This window comes from Cordyceps javanica, chromosome 1 (assembly GCF_051103115.1).
Source record: "Cordyceps javanica chromosome 1, complete sequence".
Classification (NCBI taxonomy): domain Eukaryota; kingdom Fungi; phylum Ascomycota; class Sordariomycetes; order Hypocreales; family Cordycipitaceae; genus Cordyceps; species Cordyceps javanica.
The window spans coordinates 4,759,603-4,778,010 of record NC_139295.1 but is presented as its reverse complement, the minus strand read 5'-3'; the positions used below and the strand labels follow the sequence as shown (position 1 = coordinate 4,778,010).

Sequence of the window (18,408 nt, the reverse complement as noted above, 5' to 3'; positions counted from 1 at the left end):
AGGTCCTAGTGATGACACACACGTCATAATATCGATAGAGCCCCGGCGCCGTCAATAGCAAAATTCATATTCCGAACCACCCAAGTCATATCAGCCCGTTTGTTGCTTCAACAAAAAGGGGCCGAACAAACTATCAGCGGGAGGCTGAGCAAAGTCTGTAACACGGGCTGGCGCCGCTCGGCCCACCAAATGCGGCCTCTCGAGCATCTCGCGCCCTGCCTATCCCTCAGTCCCTCCTCCTCATACCGTTAGGCGCGTGTCAGCGCCTGCAGAATCGTCAGGTACCATGCTGATTAGCTTGGTTACAAAAATAATCAAGAACAAGTGCAATCTTTGCCCAATCCACGTTTCCCCTGATGCGAGTCTTGCCAGACAGCCAAGACTGAGGTTTAGAAGCCACTTGTTACTCTCCCTTGCCCATCATGCATCCCATGCATTTTCAACGTACTTTTTTTTTTCCTTCTTCAGTGTATTCTCAGTATTTCGGCGACGGATAACTATGGCTTGCTGCGCCTGATTCGATCATGTCCCGTCATCTGACTGGTCACCGGAGCTTTTCCCTTGCTCCCTTGCTCCCCTGGTTGGCCATTCCCCGTCAACGGGGAGTTTTGACGCTTCCGCAGTGTAAATGAACCAACGTACCCTCCCCTTCCCCTTGCCCCCCCGTGCCTTTCTTCGAAAACCTTGTTTGCCTCTATGCAGTGACCATGTTTGCCGTTCAAATGGGCTCTTGACGGCAATTCTCGAGGCTTGGCCCCCTCCCTCTCGACCACGTCCCGTGTTTCAACTAACAAGGGGGGGGCGCTGTTTTTTGTTGCTGCCGAGGTCTCCATCGCACCTCACTGAGTAAAGAGAAGACTGAATCGACATGGTCTCGCTGCTTGCTTGCATCGGTACCTGCTTGCGCATTGTCCGAATAGCTCGCCGCTCGCCCAGGCCCTGCCAACCAAGTTGGTGAGTGTGTCTGGCTGCAACACCGCACAGACGCATCGAACCGTTTGCGCCTCCTGGGGCTGAATTACGAAAACGCGACGTGCAGCATCACACGGGGGTATATACCCCGGCCCATGATCCTCCGGCCCATGGGGATGGCCATTCATAATCAGCAACTAACACCCAGCATCGTTGACTCAACCGTCATGCATGACCCATTACTCGCTGCTGTGCAAGCGTTCATGCCTTGCTTTATGATAAAGTGTCAAGATAAGTTCGCTTTGAACCGGAACAAGACGGAAAGAGAAGAAACAACAAAAAAGGGAAAGAAAGGCAACAATGCATATTCTAAAGTAAACGTAAAAGGATTAGATCGCAACCCTGCTGCTACCTCTTTGTTGTACATTCTCTCAAAACTACCGTCGTACCATTTTCAACAACCAGATGCCATTGGTCTCGTGCGCACACGTAAACCTAGTGATGATGGCCCCCAATCTGCGTCAAAAGAGGCACCAACATGCCCACCGTCGTAGCCAGAGTATCCCGCAGCGCCGGTCCGCTAGCCTTGGGCGGGTTGTTGGTGTTTGTCTCCATGTAGCCATTCGACTGCGGGCCGTGGTCATGGCTGTGACTCGCGCCATTCTCCTCCATGGCATGCATGGCAACATATCTGCACCTCAGTTAGCATAATGCTCCGTCGGGAAAAATTACAAATCAGAAAAGAAAAGGGATTCTTACAAAAACGTCCCGCCAGAGAAGAGCAGAAGCATACCCGTCCACCAGTGCCCCGAGCTCTCATCCATGTTGCCGCCACCCAGCAGCCAGACGAGCATGTACGTCGTGAGGGCACCGGCAGGCGCCGCCAAGCTGAAGACGAGCAGATGCGCCTTGGCCGCACGCTTCGACAGGCCCTGCCGCAGCAGCACCGACGTCAGTCCAAACGCCGCGGGCGCCTTGTGGATCATGATGGCGACAAAGATGATGAACCCGAGCTTCATGCTCGACGAGGCGGCCGAGGCGCCCATGGCGATGCCGTCGGCCGCCGCGTGAATCACCAGCCCAATCGTCGTGGCCATGCTGCGCGCGACCTTGGGCGCCTCGCGCAGGGAGAAGCTGCCGAAGAAGCCGCGCTCCTCGTCCACCGAGGCGCGGTCGCCGCCGAGGTTGTCCATGCTGATATGCTGCGTCTGTGGCGCAGATTGCAGGCTGTCGGTGGCGTGCTGGGGTAGGCGGTCGATGAGGAACATGAGTATGAAGCCGAGGATCATGGAGAGCCCAATCTCGAGGGTCGGAATGTCGGCATGCGCCTCTTCGCCGCCCGCGTGCTTGCCGTGCTCGTCTGCGCCCGGTTCCTCGTTTGCTCGCGCGGCCGCTCGGCTGACAATATTGCCCGCCACGGCTTCCTCCTCACTGTGCCAGACATTCGCCGCAGGTATTTCTGTCGAGGCGGCATGCGCCATGATGCTGCGCGCCTCGACGGCGAGCGCCCGGGGAACTCGGCGCAACAGCTGGCCCGTCTTAGGGTCGTGCGAGGCGATGGGTGCTGTCGAGGCGGCCTCGATGCCCTCGGGTATGATGACAATCAGCGACGTGCCTACTAGGACGCCGACGCCGATGCTCGAGATGAGACGCAGTTGAGACTGCGACAAGTTCATTGATAGCGGCAGTGCGCCCGCGAAAAAGGAGCTGCAAGACGCACATCGTGTCAGTACGGCTGTCGGCCGAGGGTTCTCGTTTGCGGTATGTGGAATTTTTGGCTTACGCGACTGCCATGATGGTCTATATGCCGTGACTGTTAGCATGGCACGGCGCGGATGCATGGCTGCGAAAGAGGAAAAGATACTCACACAGAGGACAATGAGGAGCGCGAGCCCTGCCATTGCTGCGGCGGCTCCCTCGCGGGCAGCTTGCGGATTCTTGTCTGCAAAATTTGCCTTGCTATGATCCGAGTCTTTGGTGGCAAAGGTGCGTATGCATAGTAGAGAGTTTGCGCAATGTACAATCAATCTTTCTCCGTGACGTATGCGCAGATGTCGTGGTGAAACAACGTATCTTGGAGCTAGCTAGGGAGCGAAAGCGCCTCGTTGTCCAGAAAGGTGGGAGGGACATCTGCCACACGTTTTCCTGGTCGCGACGCCGCCCCTCCCAGAATGGACCCGATATAATAATGGCCCAACCGCCAGTGGCTCAAAGTATATTGGATCCAATTATAAGAATTTCAAAAGCCTGAGGAAGTGGTACAATAAGTTTCTGGATGGGATTTAGATTAGACGCATAAATACAATAGCTAAAATACGAAGACGCTGCAGAGAACCGGCAAGATTATCGCTGCACCACTTGCCTCTGTGTATCAGGTCCATAGAGAAGGTGTTTGACTCTCATAGAAGGAAGACTATTATTCGCCCAACACATATCGACATGTCTGTGTGCCTTCTAACCACAGTTTGGTAGATCGCAGGAGACTGGCAATGACAGATAGGGCGGGGCGGAATTGAACATACCCTAGAGCTTGAAGGTGACTCCGATGAACAAAGTACCATATGAGCCATTGCTGTATTCCTTTCCAATGTTTGTACTGAAATTTTTGCTTGCTTTGGGCACAGAATAGCCCTCTCCAAATTGGCGCGATGGGTTGCGCAGGAGAGTCGGGCGAGGATGCGATGATTCGTTGGGGCAACTAGCAGCATATGTATAAATATTGCACCGTTGGATGATGGTTCTTGTACACTCTTGGTGCCAAATGTTGAGTTTGGTGAGAAACATACCAAAATTGACATACTCACGAGCTTCGAAAGAGAAAGAGAATTGAACAAGGAAGAATTGGTGAAATTAGTAGGCAGCTGTTGTGAAAATCGATACTAGTTTGTTATCTTGCCTCCGCATTGCGGGCTCGTATTTAGTGAAAGACGTCTCGATGTGGGGGAGCTCCAGACCCCAGTTTCCTCTTTCCATCTTCGTTGTCGCCCTTTGGCACAAAGATGCTTGATAATCTCGTTGCGTAATATGCATCTATACAGTTTATACATACGCCATTTAACCACCCTATATAACGAGCACATCGCCATGTCCGTCATTCAAGTCGAAGAGTGAGTCCTACCCATCACAGCCCGCCGGCTGTCGTGTCCCACCCGTCGCATCAGCGCCAGCTAACGAATCGCCAGTCTCGTCTCCTACCAGCTACGAACGAGCTATCTCAACGACATTGCCGACGGCGTGGGCGAGCGACTCCTCACAGTCAACGAGAGCGTCATCAACACGCCTGCGTTCAAAGCCGCAGGATGGCGCCCGTCGTCGAGCCACAAGCGCACGCACTCCCCTCCGATCCCCACAGCGATTGCGTCGGAATACTTTCAGGCCCCGCGGCAGCTCGGCCTGTCTCTGGAAGATGGGGAGGATGACGGAGGTATGCTGACGCACGGCGGCGCAGACACCATGGGGCCCGGCATCGCGACTAAGAGGCGCAGGCGCCGCGAGCAGATGGAAGAGGACGACAGCAGCGATCTCACCGACGAGAGCGAGGAGGAGCAGGAACAGCGCGACGCGCAGCGAATCAAGTTTGCCAAGATGCCCCTCCGCACCCGCGCGGGGTCCTCGCCGCTGCAAAACACGGCTCTCAAGCAGCCGTTTGGCAGCACGTCGCCCAGGGCCGTGCGCCGCGGCTCGCAGTCGGCGCTGGAGACGGTCAAGGAGCGCACGCGAAGAGATACCGTCACTAGTAGCGAGATCTCTTCCGAGAGCGAGTTTGACATTCCCCACGCGCAGAGACACCGGGAGGCGGCGCGGGCGGCGGCGCGCACGCTCAAGCTGCAGGAGAAGATCAACGAGGAACCCACCCCAGGCATCAAACGCGCCGACACAACATTGTTGCCGGAAGAGGAAGAGGACTCGGATGAAGGGTCTGATCTCTCAGAGGATTACGTCGAAAGTATCGACTCGGCATCCATTCTGAATGCTGTTGAAAACGGTAGCCCGACACACCCAGTCGTTGGCACTCCTCCACGCAATTACCGCAGGCATTCGGTAGTACGGAAATCACAGCTCCCATCGGAGCCTGCAAAGCTGTCTGCGCTACCACCGCCCCGGCCTCTCAGCACAATACGACCGCTGAGTATTATACAGCCATCGAGCTTGCTAACCCAGGCCCTGAAAGCCAAAGAGCACAAGCCGTCAATACCGTTTCAAAAATTTGCACACTACAGCGGCCAAGGAACTCCAGGTTCCATTGCCGTTCGAATATATCCAGCGTATGCTAAGACAGCAAGCAAGCCCTTTGAAGTGCCCATCCGGCCACGTGTGAGCGACGGACAAGGCGCCGAACGAGCCGTGACCGTTGCAGACCTCATTGGGCTGAGTTTATATCGATACAACGAAGAGAAGAGGGAGCCTCGGCTGCCACCTCAGAAGCTGAATATAAATTGGTGGACGCTACGAATGGTGGAGGAGGGAGGCGAAGTAGACGACGATTTCCCGCCGTTTGAGCGAACAAAGCCCCTGGTTTCGTTTACCACTGTCCACAACGCCGGCTTGAGAGGCGGTGGTCGCATGCGCTCCAACTCGCGGGCGTTTGACGATTTTGCCTTGGTGCTCGCAGACGAGGATGAGTATGAGACGAACAAGAAGCTCACGCCGCAGGAGGACGAAGAGGCAGCGCCGCAGTCGGCTCCAGCCAACGACGCAGAGGAGGTGCGCAAGGAAGCTTTACAACCTGGCGTGGCCGCACTGCAGGCAGGACCCAGCCGACCTCGACAGAATCCCATCGTTACTACTACGTACAGGCCGAATACGCCACTTGCCGATGCACCGCAAACGCCGAATATCACGCCAAACACCAACAGAGGCCAGCAGAAGCTGCTGCGTGTGCACATCATGTCTTCTGACCTTGTACCCGGACAGATGGTTACGGTTGACGTTACGACGGATACGTATCTGGAAGAGGTGCTGGAGCTGGTGTGCCGAAAGAGACAGCTTGACAAGGCCAACCACGTGCTCAAGCTGCCGGGCTCGGGCGCCGTGGTCATGATTGACCGGCCGGTGGCGTCGATTGGCAACGTGTCGGACCTAGAGCTGTACCGGCGCCGGTTCGCGACGGACGGGCCGTTGACGATGGCGGGATCACCGAGCAGCGCGTCGCCGCGACCCGGGGCGGCGACTTCGCTGCCCGAGAGCCACATGCTGCGGCGGGCCAACAAGCAGCGGGGCGGCGCGGGAGCGATGATGGGGGTGCACCCGCTGGCGCGGGAGGCGCTCAAGCTGGAGGAGCTGAGCAACGAGGGGTACAAGAAGTACACGGTATGGCGCAAGCAGCCGATGCGACTTGTGCTCAGCGAGCGGCTTCTGAGGATTGACGGCGAGTACATACACATTGTGCCGGCGTCGGCAGGCAAGGAGCTGCACGACAGCACGAGCAAGACGACGACGGTGCATTTCAGCAACGTGATTGGATGCAAGGTGCCGCGAAAGCACCCGACCAATGTCAAGGTAGGCAACCCGTTTTCAGATCCCATAGCAAAATTGGGGGTTATTCGTCCTTTTTTTTGTTCTTTTGCCCATTGTCACCCCCCCCGCTCTCATGTGATGGAGAAGAGTAACTGACGTCATTGTGTGTGCTGGGCAGTTGGTTGTATACAAGGCGGCCGAGACGAAGCGCTATGACTTTGAAGCGCGCAACGCGGACGAGGCGGCGGAAATCGTCAGCGAGCTGAAAAAGGGCATTGCCCCGTACAACCGGGATGTGTGAAAGCTGAGCTCATTTGGGGGAAAGGAGGGGGGGGGAGAGACCAAAACCAAGTTGTGGGAAGAAGACTGGGGAAGAAACTGGAGAAGCAGCAGCTGCAAGGTGTTGTGCAGTCCACAAACAAGCAGTGTCGATTGTATGGTGCATTGAGATGTATAGAGACTAGCCAGAACATTTTTTTTTCTTCACATTTGCAGGAACGCAAAGCATACGCATAGTAGGTTTGGAATAAGCGAACGGGTGGACCAATCCATCTACCAAGTAGCGTAGAATGGTGAACAATGAGAAGAAAGACAAGCTTTAAAAAAAAAGGTTCTATGACAGTGTGGCTGACGAGGGTGAAACGACTGCGTGAGCCACAGCCTGTCTAAGAGGGGGAACTATTTCCACTCGGCCCACGGCCAAGGTTGCATTGTCAAGATGAGTTACTGGTATGATGGGGGAACGGATGAGAAAAAGGCCAAGGCGGAAGTGGCAAGGCTAAGAAACGACAAGTGAGAAAAATAAGAGATAGCAGGGGATGCAGGAAAATAAAAAGCTTGGTATTCGTACAGACGATGCAGAAGAGCGTCATGTCATTGATGCAGGCGACGGGGATTCTGATTTGCCAGCAAATACGGATACTCAGTACATATCCCCGCGACAGTCCCACAGGGAACCCGATCCATGCTCGCATAATATAGGCTGGTTTCGGGGGCTCCATTGTGGCATCACTCGACAGTCATAATTACATGTGTGCTTTTTTTTTTTTTAATCTCTACTGGTCCTTGGTCGCGTGTTGTTTATTGCGGCTCTCTTTTTTCCCTCGCCCTCTCTGTGGTCAATTAAATTATAGTGTTGGCCCGTCATTGTATGGAACCCCCGCTTGGCAGTTTGTGGTTCTTTGGCTTGCAAGGCAACGGGGCAAGTCCAAGGAAAAAGAAGCGGCTGTCGCCCATCCCCTCTGGAGAACGCAACATTGACATGACTGAGGTGTTCTGGCGCAATGTCGCGTGGGCGACCTGGGAGCTGCGTGAGGCTGAGCAGCGGCAGGCCAAAAAAAAGGCCAGCCTCAAGCGGGCGAGTAAAAATAGACGTGGGCTTACGTTGATCTTGCCTCTCTCTTTGTTATTGTCTTGCTTGTCTTTCCTCCCTTTTTTTTATTCCTTTTTCTCATTTTTTTTTTAAAATTCTGCATCGCACGTAATCAGCCGAGATCATCTGGGAATCGTGCCGCAGACGCGTATGCATCTAAGTAGTCAGAGGCAGTGCAGAAGACACTATTTTCAGAAGCTGTGCATGTGTGCCTACTGAGTACATGGACCAGCGGCCCAGGCCCACCACAGCAGGCTCGCAATATGTCCAGGTGCATACCTGGTTCGTAAAATTTGTTGGATGCACCACCTAATCCATGGCGCCGCCACCTCTTCGATGGTTGTGAAGGGCGAAGGGGTTGCCTGGTTGCCTGGTTGTTGAATGGGATGCTACGTTGAGGTGGATAGCGAGCATGCTGCAGAACGGCATGGTTGCAGAATGGGGTAAAAGGCCGTTCGTCGAGACAACACGGCTCAATGCACAAGCAGAAAGCTGAACCAGCTACAGCCTGTTTCCTGTCCAACGAAACTGTCCCTTGTCAGTATGGAGGAGTTGGTACGGATCATCAGGACGGATACTGAATTCAAAGTCAGGAGAAGTGATGACGCCACATGTGGCGGTGCCCTGTTTCTGGAAGGAGCCATTATTAACGTCTTTGCCAAGCAACAAACGCCCCCTCTCTTGTCTCTCCACCCCGGCCATTGTCAAGAGACAAATCTCGATCTACCAAAAAGACTGAAATGACCTTTTGTCAACAAGAAAACGTCCGTTGCCGCCTACCAGGTCACAATCCGTTGCAGGCATCCCACATGGTGCGCAACACTCAATGGCAACAAGGGGTCTTATTTCCCTCCTTTCCCCGATGGTCGTACTGTATACCCGAAACTCTCTTACTGGCCGCCCCTGACTTTGCAACTATTCGGTATTGATCGTCGCACCATGATGCAATCCAAGCCTCCGGACGAAAACAGAGTGACGAATTTCGGGGAGCCCTGTTCGGGGCCACAAGGACCAAAAATAATCGCTGATGTCACTGCCTGACGGGATGGCGTTGGAAGCTGGGGGGGTGCTCACTCAGTCACTCCACCTGCGCCACAGCAACAATGGCAAACGGGCAAAGTACCTAAGCAGCTAAGGAAGCCCGTTTTCTTTTCTGCCCCGTTCCCCATTCTCCGTTCCCCGGTAAGTAAGTAGGCAAGTAGATAGGCATCTGTGCATGCGTGCTGACAACTGAGCAAGCCAAGACAGTCCCAGCCTGCCCATCATCCGGAGAAGAGGGGGGGAGTGTCTAAAGGAAAAGGAAGCTACCAAGCAGCCAAGTTAGGCCATCATCCTCCGACCTCGTCTGGTGGCTTGAGACTCCACGCCCCTCGGCGGGTACACTTTCGGAGCAAGTCCCCACGCCAGAAAGCAAGGCAAAAGGAAAAGGCGAGCAAGCTGATCATCCTTGACAAGGAGACAGAGAGGGTGTGTATAGTAGTTGCCCCCGGGAGGTAATATGCGACACGTTCAAGAGACGCATATAAACTCGACCTCCTCCCCTCCGAGGTTACTTTTTCCCTCCTTTTATCCCCATCCATATCATCTTGCCTCATCCATCACCCAACAGCTTTCCACCACTCACCACCACACACACACACACCCAATACCATCAAAATGAAGTTCTCCAACGTTGCCCTCCTCGCCATCGCCGCCGTCGTCAAGGTTAGTAGCCGCCAATCTCCCATCACCCTTGGACTCTACAGCCCCGGCAACTAACACGCCCCCCTCCCTCTAGGCCGATATTGGCAACGACATCAACTCCATCGCCAACAGCGTCAAGAGTGGTGCCGAGGGTATCTACTCGGACGTCTCCACCGGCGGTGCCGGTGCCGCCTCGGCTGCCTCGACCGCCGCCACCAACCTCGCCTCCGGTGCCTCTAGCCTCGCCACCAGCGCCGGCTCGGCCGCCTCCTCCGCCGCCTCCAGCGCAGGCTCGGCCGCCTCCAGCGCCGGCAGCGCCGCCGCCACCTCGGCCTCCTCCGCCGCCGAGTCCCTCTCCTCCAAGGCCGGCGAGCTCAGCTCCTCCGCCAAGAGCGCCAGCGGCACCGCCGGCAGCAGCCTCTCCTCTGCCGCCAGCTCGGCCTCCTCCGCCGCCAGCTCGGCCTCTTCCGCTGCCAAGTCGGCCTCGTCGACTGGTGCCGCTCCCGCCCCCACCGCCATGGTCGCCATGGGTGCCCTCCTCGGTGGTGCCGCCGCCATGGCCAACCTGTAAATTATCAGCCCTCTTCATACTCTTGTTTGAGAACATCAGAAATTTGGGAGGAAAGGAAGTCCTGCCTTGTTACCATAATACATAATATAGCGGCAAAAAAAGGAAAACTGTTGGTGTGTCCGCTATTCGCTGGGCAGCCACACACACGAGCATGGTATACTTTATCCCACGCGGCATGAACTCCCATGCCAGACTTGAAAGGGTGTTACCATCCCGCAGACTTGGGTTTTTGTTTTGGGGCAGTCGTCTAGCGACTTGCCATTAATACCACAAATTTCATTTACATTATTTCTATTCTCCCTACTATGCCATGTGAAAGGTTGCAACTGTACCGGCTCGCCACAACACCAGCGCCTCTTGGTTGCAATAACTTGTTTACGTCTCGTCTCTCCAGCACGGTGTTTGCAGCCGCCAACGAGTGTATACGTACTAACAAAAAAACTTTGGCCTGTATTGACTGATCAGAGTATAAAAATCTCGAAAATCCCCGGATATCATAGCCCCCGTTCTCCCCCCTTCCCCCCCCCCTCACTCCTTTTTCCGCATCTCGGCCCATAGTCTATCAATGATTTGGAAAATGGCCGTGACGTCCCTCATGATCTTGTCGTCGACCTTGCCGCCGAGGCGCTGCTGCATCTTGTCCGGGTGCCAGCGCACGCGCTCGTCCCTGAGGCGGGCGGCGAAAGCGTCCTCGCCGAGCTCGTCGGCCGCGAGCCCGTGGACGAAGAAGGCGCGCACGGCCGCCTCGTCCACCTCCTCCTCGGGGCCGTCGCCGACGACGCCCCAGCCGGCGGGGCGCCGCGGGGCGCCGCCCTCCCAGGGCCACGCCATGTGCCGGGCCGCGCCGTCCCAGGCGTCCCAGGCGGCGGCGTAGTCCTCCCAGCGGCGCGCCCAGAGGCGCCTCTCGCGGCGGGCCTCGCCGCGGCGCAGGCTGCGCTCCATCTCGGCCCGCAGGCGCGCGTCGTGGCGGGCCTCGTCCTCCTTTTGCCGGCGGCGGGCCTCGCGCCGCGCGCGCTCCTCGAGCAGGCCCGCGTGCGTCTTCTCCCACATGCGCTGCCGCACGTGCGCCGCGTACTCGTCGTCCGTCATGCGCTCCAGCTCGCCCTGCGGGCCGACCTTGTCCTGCTCGTACACGTGCACCGGCTGCCCGTACACGCCCTCCCAGTAGGCCGCGCCCTCGTCGTCGGCCATGGCGTCAAAGAGCGACGCGCGGAACGCGGCTTCCGGGTCGAGCGGCTCGGGTTCGTGCGGGTTCGGCGGCGTGGGTGAGCGGCTGCGGCCGCGGCGTCGGCGTCGGTGTGGGTGATGATGGCCGCGTCGTCCGCTCGAGGAACCTTCATTCTCGTCGTGATTTGCGCGAGGATCCTGAGAGCGATGGTGGTGCCGGTCCCGACGTGACTCTTGCTCCTTGTCGTCGTCATCATCGTCGTCGCGACGTTCTCGTGAGCGATGCCGCCGGCTGCTGCGGTGACTGCGATGGCTGCGGCTGGACCTGTCACCCTTGAGTTTCAAACGGCCGCGCCTCGGTCGCGTCGTGTCGCCGCCATCTTCAGGGTCCTTTGCGTCGTCACCATCCCGGGCTCTCTTTTCCCGTGACGAGTGCGGTGGCGGTGGTGGGGTCGCGGATCGTGTGCGGTGCTCTGCCGGTCGGTGCCTGCGTGGTACGTGCGATGAATCCTCGGGGTTGATGGAGGAAAGAATGTGCCGTCTCTTGGGAGACGTTCTGCCCTCATTCATGGCGGCGCTGCCATGGCGACCCAAGATTGATGTAGCGATGTGAGCCAAACGCTGTTTTTCTTATGAGCATTGCTACGTGCACAGCACCATATTTCTATGTAGGTGCACAGCGGCACGTGACGAGGTACTTCCTTTTACTACGGAATTACATATAAATATAGGTACCTTAGGAAATACGCTCCTGATAAATTATTCTTCGTGCTACCGCTGCCACCGGCCCACCACCACTCTCGCCGCCGCCGCCGCCGCCGAGCCTCTGGAAGCCTGTTCAACGCCGGCCGCGGCGGCGGCGAGAGTGGGGAAGCCTCTCAATGGTCGCCAATTCGCTCCAAAAACGCCTTTTTGAGGCCTTCGAGTGCTGGTATCATCACAACAGGCCGGAATAACTGGTTCTTCCGCCGCCGCCGCTCTCGCCACCACTCTGGCCACCGCCGCCGCCACTCTCGGAGCCTCTGGAAGCCGCTTCAAAAGGGTTGTTGATGGAGGAGGAAAATAGAGGCTATTGGTGATGCTTTGCAGCTACTAGTGATGAAGGCTGTAAATCAGCACATACGTTCTGTCAATTTGTACATAACTATACGTAATCCAGAGAAGACCTAGTAATTAGTCCACATATTTTTGTAGGGATTACTACCACCTTTACAACAGAACCCGTAGACCTCCGTACCAGTAATAACTTTCAAGAAGTTGGTTACCACTGCCGGAATTCGTACTCTCTGGCCGGCGGCGCCTCTGGCCGGAGCCCTAGTTATGACGAAGGCTGTGATATAGCTTCTTGAGGCTGCGAAAAGCTATTGGGAGCTACCACGTATCCAGGTTCCAGCCCAGCCTTGGTAGTCAACAAGGGGCAAAAGAAAGAAAAGTCAAATGCTTCGTAGAGTCATCCAGATCTAAAAAGGCTACATGTAATGACTCTCGAATCTCAGATGACCTCTTGTCATGCCTGGTTTTGCCAGCTTGGAAGATTGATGCGAGTTGATCTGAGATGTGCAGGCACAGACAGGATCGACGATACAGTGGGACGGAGCTTTTTATATGCAAAATGAAACATTATCCCACCACCACCAACAACAGTATGGGGTTCAAAGCTGAGCCTATAGACAAAGAAGATGTTTCAAAATGTAAGTGACGTGCGCCTTACTGTTTGAAGGACGGCATGCTGCACCGAAAGTTTCCACCTTGGGCCTTTGAGCGAGTGAGAGCTACTTGGGGCTTTTGGTCTTGTCTCTCCAAATGACATATTTCCCGATAGTCCCCCCCCTCCCCACACGCGGGACGGGTCCCCCCCGTCATGTATTCTATTTTAGAACCACAAAGCAGGGCTACTTGTCGCTGAAGAAAAGATGGTGTGTGGCTGGCCCGGGGTTCTGGTTGGCTGGAAGCTGGCTGGCTGCTCGCATCGTACGTGGAGACACAAGACGGGCGCTTAAATTGAGATGGGCTAATGGGTTCTGCCCAGGGTTCAGCAGGGTCGGTATTGGTGGTGGGTTGGTGGTTTGACGTTGATTTGAAACATTCTTCTTGTCCCTCTGCAGGCGCATACCTTTTCTTTTTTTTCTCGTAATTTTTTTTTTAGCCTTGACGGAGATGGGAGAGCAAGGCGCCTGGGCAGAGTCTACCGAGTTGGTTGTAAAAATTGACAATGGTTTGTCGATCCGTAGAGTCGGATTATTACTAGGCAAATAAAATAATAATTTTTTTTTTTTACAAATTACAAGATAAAAAGAGAGAGAGAGAGGATAGAATAGGGTCATGCGATTCCAAATTTAGCAGGGCACCACTTTTTCTTCCTTGTTTAGGCGCCGGGCTCTCTTTGACTGTCTCGACTGTCTGAAGCAGCGTCTGTCGTGCTACCGGTAAGGCTGCTGCTGTAGCTGCAGCTGCTGCAGCTGGCAGCTGGTGGTGATGGTGGTGCTGGTGGTCAAGGTGGTTGCGAGAGAGGGCTTGTCCGACCCATCGCAGCCCTGTTGATGCTCGCCCAGGCAGGACTCTACGAAACAGATGAAACGCGAAAACCTCCCCAGGTTTCGTCAAGCAGCAACGACTGCCTTTGTGAATTGTGACTAGGTGGCAGGGCCTTTCGTGTACAACTGCTGGCATCTTCAGACTTTTACTTGTACGGCGCACCCTTTGCAAGTTTCAACGGCACGTCACCTACCTTTGTTTGGTACCTATGAAAGCCAAAATATACCCGTACAACGAAACTCGAATCTTGATCAGCGTAATCAATCTAGCATCATCACCACGCACGTCTCCCCTCCCCACGCTCGTCTCCGGTAATGCGGGTTTATTACCCCCATACTCGGCAAGTATCCTCCTCCTCTCTAGTTAAAGCTCTCTAGCCGCCCGACCCTGCAGCAAGCCTCACCCACCACACACACATTTGCCCCCCCCTCTCCCCTCCTCCCCCATGTCGAAACCTTTTAAAAATAGCACTCTCTTGCAGACACTGTAGTATTCCTTTCTCGTTTCATTTATTTATATACATATTTTACTTGTTGTTTCGTTTCAGATCTCCCGATGCACGTGGAACGCAAAGCCCATTGTTCGTCTTGTCTTGTTTCAAGACTTGGACTGCGCACCGGCTTGCAATCCCCATGGTATAACTACCTTGAATGACCCCCAAGCATCCCCGACCTTGTCCTCTCTTCTTCTTTTTTTAATCCCTCCGTTCAACCGGTCCTGGGCCTTGGTTCTCGAGAAAAAGTACTCCTAAGTCCTCTTCCTCATTCCATCTACTTGCGTCTTCTGGCATTTACTTGCATAGTAGCCCAAGTCTGGTCTAAAAGCCCCAGGGTACACTGGACTGGTTGAGCATACATACATACATACATACATACACACACCACATTCTTTTCCACGCTTATCACTCCTTGAATCCCGGTTTCTCCTTCTTCTCTTTTTTCCCGACTTTGCCGGTAGATCCAATACATACACCCCTTCCCATCGCGACCATGTCTCTCAAGGACAAAATCTCCTCGCCTCTCGAAGCCGGCCCCTCCCTCCTCGACGCCCAGCACCTCCCGACCCAGCTCCTACCGGCCCTCGAGCATACGTCTGCCCGCCTTGCCCGAAAGTCTCTCCACCTGACTCTCGTCGTAGCCCGTCGCGATTACCAGCTGCCGCCCTCGCCGGTCCTGTGCTCCCCACCCCTCGGCGGCTCCCCCGCCGCCTCACCGTCGCGGAACCGCTTCACGCGACGCCTGCATCTCCCGCGCTGGAGTCGGCACCAGCCGGCTCCTACTCCTTCATCGGCCACCTCGTCCATGCCGACATCTCCTCGATCCATCATTTCTTCCCCGACCTACACGCCCATGTCGCCAGAATTCCCCCGGACCCAGCAACACGGCCCGCTCTCGCCCCGGTCGCCCATGTGGCCGCTTACGCCCATGACACCGCTCTCGCCTCCGCCCATGACGCCGTCGACAGTCGTGTCTTCGGTCCCGACCGAAGCGTCTTCCTATGGGTTTCCCATGACGCCACAGCATGGCGTGCGTCTCATCCACCACGGTAACCTGCCTCCCAAGGCTGAGAAGACGCTGCAGTCGGCCCTTGCCAAGGCCAGCCGCAAGGCCGGCTCCAGCGCACATCTAGCACCAGCACTCAGCGCCTCCGCCTGTGGCTTCAATCATGCACTCTTCAACGACTCGGTTGCTCAAAACGACGTCTTGTTCTCCTCCGACGGTCTGTCCCTCATATCCTTTGACCGGCTCTACAGCCTCAAGGCCGCACTGTCAAGCTACTCCAAAACCGGCTCCCCGCTGCGGCTGGAGGATGCCGTCGATGAACTGCGCCGCTACGTGCTGGCGTCGGGGAAAAAGGTTTCCAAAATGCATCTGCTGCGCTCCTACGACTGGCTAAACGTGTCGCGTTCAGCGCTGGTGGATCTGGATCGCATGTACCGCCGCGCTTATGGTGGCGTCGAGATGCAAGGCGGCATCGACGGCATGTTTTTTGCCCCAGTCCCCGAGACATCGTCAGTGTGGTCAGATGACGACGATGACGAAATCGAGGACCAAGACTATCACGACCAGGACAGCGGCGTTTACGTTGAAGGGCTACCGGACAGCCCGACCATCGACATGCCCGCTGTCGGCATGACAGCCACCGCCACACCGGTGCCTGCCCAGCCAAAACGCTCGCCATCACCCAGGACACCTGGCCTACGGGTGCAGACAACCTTTGACAAGACCTCTACACATACATCTTCCGAAAAGGACGACACGAGACAAGATGCAGAACGAAAGGAGCCAGGAGGGGAGGACGATGTGCTGACGGCCCGGCCAGACGACGAGGCCGGCCAGGCGACAGCTGCCAGAAACCAGCTCTGGAGCAACACGCAGGCCACGTCGATTGACCAGGTCCTCAGCCCGGGGCTGGGGCCGGGGCCGGATCCGCCAGCGCGGGAGCAGGACGGACCCATGACTCCCAACGGCTACGACGACATTTCGCCCATCACGAGAGGCGAGTGGGGGTTTCTCCTTGTAGACCAAGAGTTCAGGAGCGCAAGGACCGTGGCCGTGACGACGTGCTGAAGGGCCCAAGACTAGATACGGAGGCATGAATGAACACGAAACACTTTTTGCATTAGCGTTAGCATATCCCATTTTGAACCCTGCTTAATAGAGAACAACAGAAACCCCCAAACAAGATGCGGCGCTGATGCATTTTGGAAAACATGTGAGTAGATGTAGGGGGGGTGGGAGGGGGGTATCATTGTGCGCAGATGTAAACAGCAATCCAGTTTCCGTCACCAGCCATACCGGCTCGACGCCTCCCGGCGGTTCGACTTTCCCTTTGCGAAGCTGTCCTCGAGCGCGTCCTTTTGGCCCTGGACGTTGCTGACGAGCTGCCGCAGGCTGTGCTTGCCGCCGCCCTGTATGGCGCGCACGGGGTTGTGCGTCTGCTGCTCGCCGCTCGCCCGCAGCGCCTCGTTGTGCCGGTACTCGCGGTCCATGTTGAAGTTGACGACGCGCCGCGCCGCGTGCGCGCCGCTGCCGGCGCGGCCAAACAGCTCCCGGCGCGCCGGCGCGGACAGGTTCATGTCGTCGGCCATGTCGCCCACCAGCTCCGCCGCGGGCTCGGCGGCTGCCAACGCGTCCTCGGCAGCGTATGCGCCGGCGGCCCCGCCGTCGTCGGTGACGGGAGCGCAAGTCTCAAAGAGAGGCTCATACGCACCGCTGCTGCTGCTGCTGCTGCTCGGCAGCGATGGGCCCAGCGCTGGCGCTGCATTGTCGGTGGGGATGGAGAAGAGGGAGACTTTTTTCCTCGGCGGTTCTGGAGCGGGCGTTGCGGCAGGGGCGGACGCAAGGTTGGTTTCGGTGGGCGCGGGCTGTGAAGCCGCGGTGGACGTCGACATCTTCGTCGTCGTCGTCGTCGTCTTCTTCTTCTTTGCCTTGGCCACGGACAGCGGGCGGAACATGAGCGGCTTGCCGGTGAGTTTGACCTCTGACGCCGGCTTCTGGCCCTCTGGGATAGACGGCTCAGCGATGGCACTTTTCGGCGGCGGCAAGCTCAGCACCGAACTCTTTGGCGCAGAGCCTGCTTCCTCATCGCCGCCGGCGCGCACATCGGTATCTACTGTCGAGGTTGCGCCAGTGTCTCTGCTGAAGCCGGGCGCGGCGCTTGTCCTCAGGCCCAGGCCCAGACTCGGGCCAGCCGCCTTGGCCGCCGCGTTCTTGGGTGCTGGCAGGAACGAGTTGAAGCCAGCAAAGCGCCCGCCGCCCGCCGTGCGCGCCCGCTTCGCCGGCGGCTCGTCGGTCGGGGTCGATGCGGCGTCTGTCGCGGTGCCGGCGAGGTTGACGATGATCTTGCCGGATTTCGACTTGTCGACGACAGAGGGAACCTTTTTGCTGCTGGTGGCGGGTTTTGCTTTTGTAATGTGCTTGACGGGCGCTTCTGCCTCGGACCCGGACGAGTCGGACTCGGAATAGTCGACGAGGCCCATGGCAACGTTGGGAAGCTGTTGAAACTGAGCAGAACAAGCTTCGTAAGTAAAATAACGAATGGGTTGGACTGGGAGGGAGACTTTTCTTTGGGCTGATGCGGCCTGCGGCGTTGAGTGGGGTTACTACTAAGGTACTAAGTAGGTAGTACTATAAGGCACTGAGTTAGGTACTAAAATAGGTACCTACAACCACTGTACTTAACTGCCTTGTTAACTTGTGGCGATGGACGGAGTACTGACCTTTAGGAACGCAGTCATTGTCCAACAAAGGTAGGTTGTAAGAAAGTCACCAGTGACATGAGCATAAATCCATAATGAATCGATAATAAAGCACGGCTACCTGCATTGCCCAGAAAAATACAGAATCTGGCTCTATCCCGTGATTTCTCTACTCAGCTCCTCTGCAATAAGCTTAGTACAGTTGACTGATGCTCGTGTACTTGGTATACGCCCGCATCAACCTCGAGCTGTGGGACGGATTCGCTCGTGGCGCCATGCTTCCACAACAAACCGGCCAGTGACAGCCTTTCTCGTCTACGTGCACGCGTCAAAAGAATGGGGAAATGAAAAGAAAGATACGGCTCGAGGGTGCTTAGTAACATGAGCGCTGTATATTGTCCCGTCAGGCTTTGCAAGGGTTTGTCTGGCACATCTGGTGGTTGATATAGATCCGGCAAAAATCTTCAGAACCTGGAGCACTTCCAAGTCATCACCGGCAAGAACCGTCTA

General features: G+C 56.3%; 6 protein-coding genes across 6 annotated transcripts; 3 read left to right on the top strand and 3 right to left on the bottom strand.

Moving 5' to 3' along the window:
- Positions 1–1,407: 1,407 nt before the first annotated feature.
- Positions 1,408–2,813, bottom strand: V2A60_001439 (Mn(2+) transporter ATX2; the record flags this gene model as incomplete). The annotated part of the gene is made up of 4 exons (XM_083252800.1): positions 1,408–1,603; positions 1,672–2,619; positions 2,696–2,712; positions 2,781–2,813. The coding sequence occupies 4 exons, from the start codon at positions 2,811–2,813 to the stop codon at positions 1,408–1,410; spliced, it is 1,194 nt and encodes a 397-aa protein (XP_083108926.1).
- Positions 2,814–3,996: 1,183 nt separating this feature from the next.
- On the top strand, positions 3,997–6,670 carry V2A60_001438 (stress-activated map kinase interacting protein 1-domain-containing protein; the record flags this gene model as incomplete). Its single annotated transcript, XM_083252799.1, has 3 exons — positions 3,997–4,019; positions 4,095–6,411; positions 6,548–6,670. 3 exons carry the CDS (start codon positions 3,997–3,999, stop codon positions 6,668–6,670), a joined length of 2,463 nt encoding a protein of 820 aa, XP_083108925.1.
- A 2,727-nt stretch (positions 6,671–9,397) lies between these two features.
- Positions 9,398–9,995, top strand: V2A60_001437 (uncharacterized protein; the record flags this gene model as incomplete). The annotated part of the gene is made up of 2 exons (XM_083252798.1): positions 9,398–9,445; positions 9,519–9,995. The coding sequence occupies 2 exons, from the start codon at positions 9,398–9,400 to the stop codon at positions 9,993–9,995; spliced, it is 525 nt and encodes a 174-aa protein (XP_083108924.1).
- A 528-nt stretch (positions 9,996–10,523) lies between these two features.
- On the bottom strand, positions 10,524–11,732 carry V2A60_001436 (uncharacterized protein; the record flags this gene model as incomplete). The annotated part of the gene is made up of 1 exon (XM_083252797.1): positions 10,524–11,732. The coding sequence occupies one exon, from the start codon at positions 11,730–11,732 to the stop codon at positions 10,524–10,526; it is 1,209 nt and encodes a 402-aa protein (XP_083108923.1).
- A 2,954-nt stretch (positions 11,733–14,686) lies between these two features.
- Positions 14,687–16,267, top strand: V2A60_001435 (uncharacterized protein; the record flags this gene model as incomplete). Its single annotated transcript, XM_083252796.1, has 1 exon — positions 14,687–16,267. One exon carries the CDS (start codon positions 14,687–14,689, stop codon positions 16,265–16,267), a length of 1,581 nt encoding a protein of 526 aa, XP_083108922.1.
- A 215-nt stretch (positions 16,268–16,482) lies between these two features.
- On the bottom strand, positions 16,483–17,679 carry V2A60_001434 (mitotic checkpoint regulator, MAD2B-interacting-domain-containing protein; the record flags this gene model as incomplete). Its single annotated transcript, XM_083252795.1, has 1 exon — positions 16,483–17,679. The coding sequence occupies one exon, from the start codon at positions 17,677–17,679 to the stop codon at positions 16,483–16,485; it is 1,197 nt and encodes a 398-aa protein (XP_083108921.1).
- Positions 17,680–18,408: the final 729 nt, after the last annotated feature.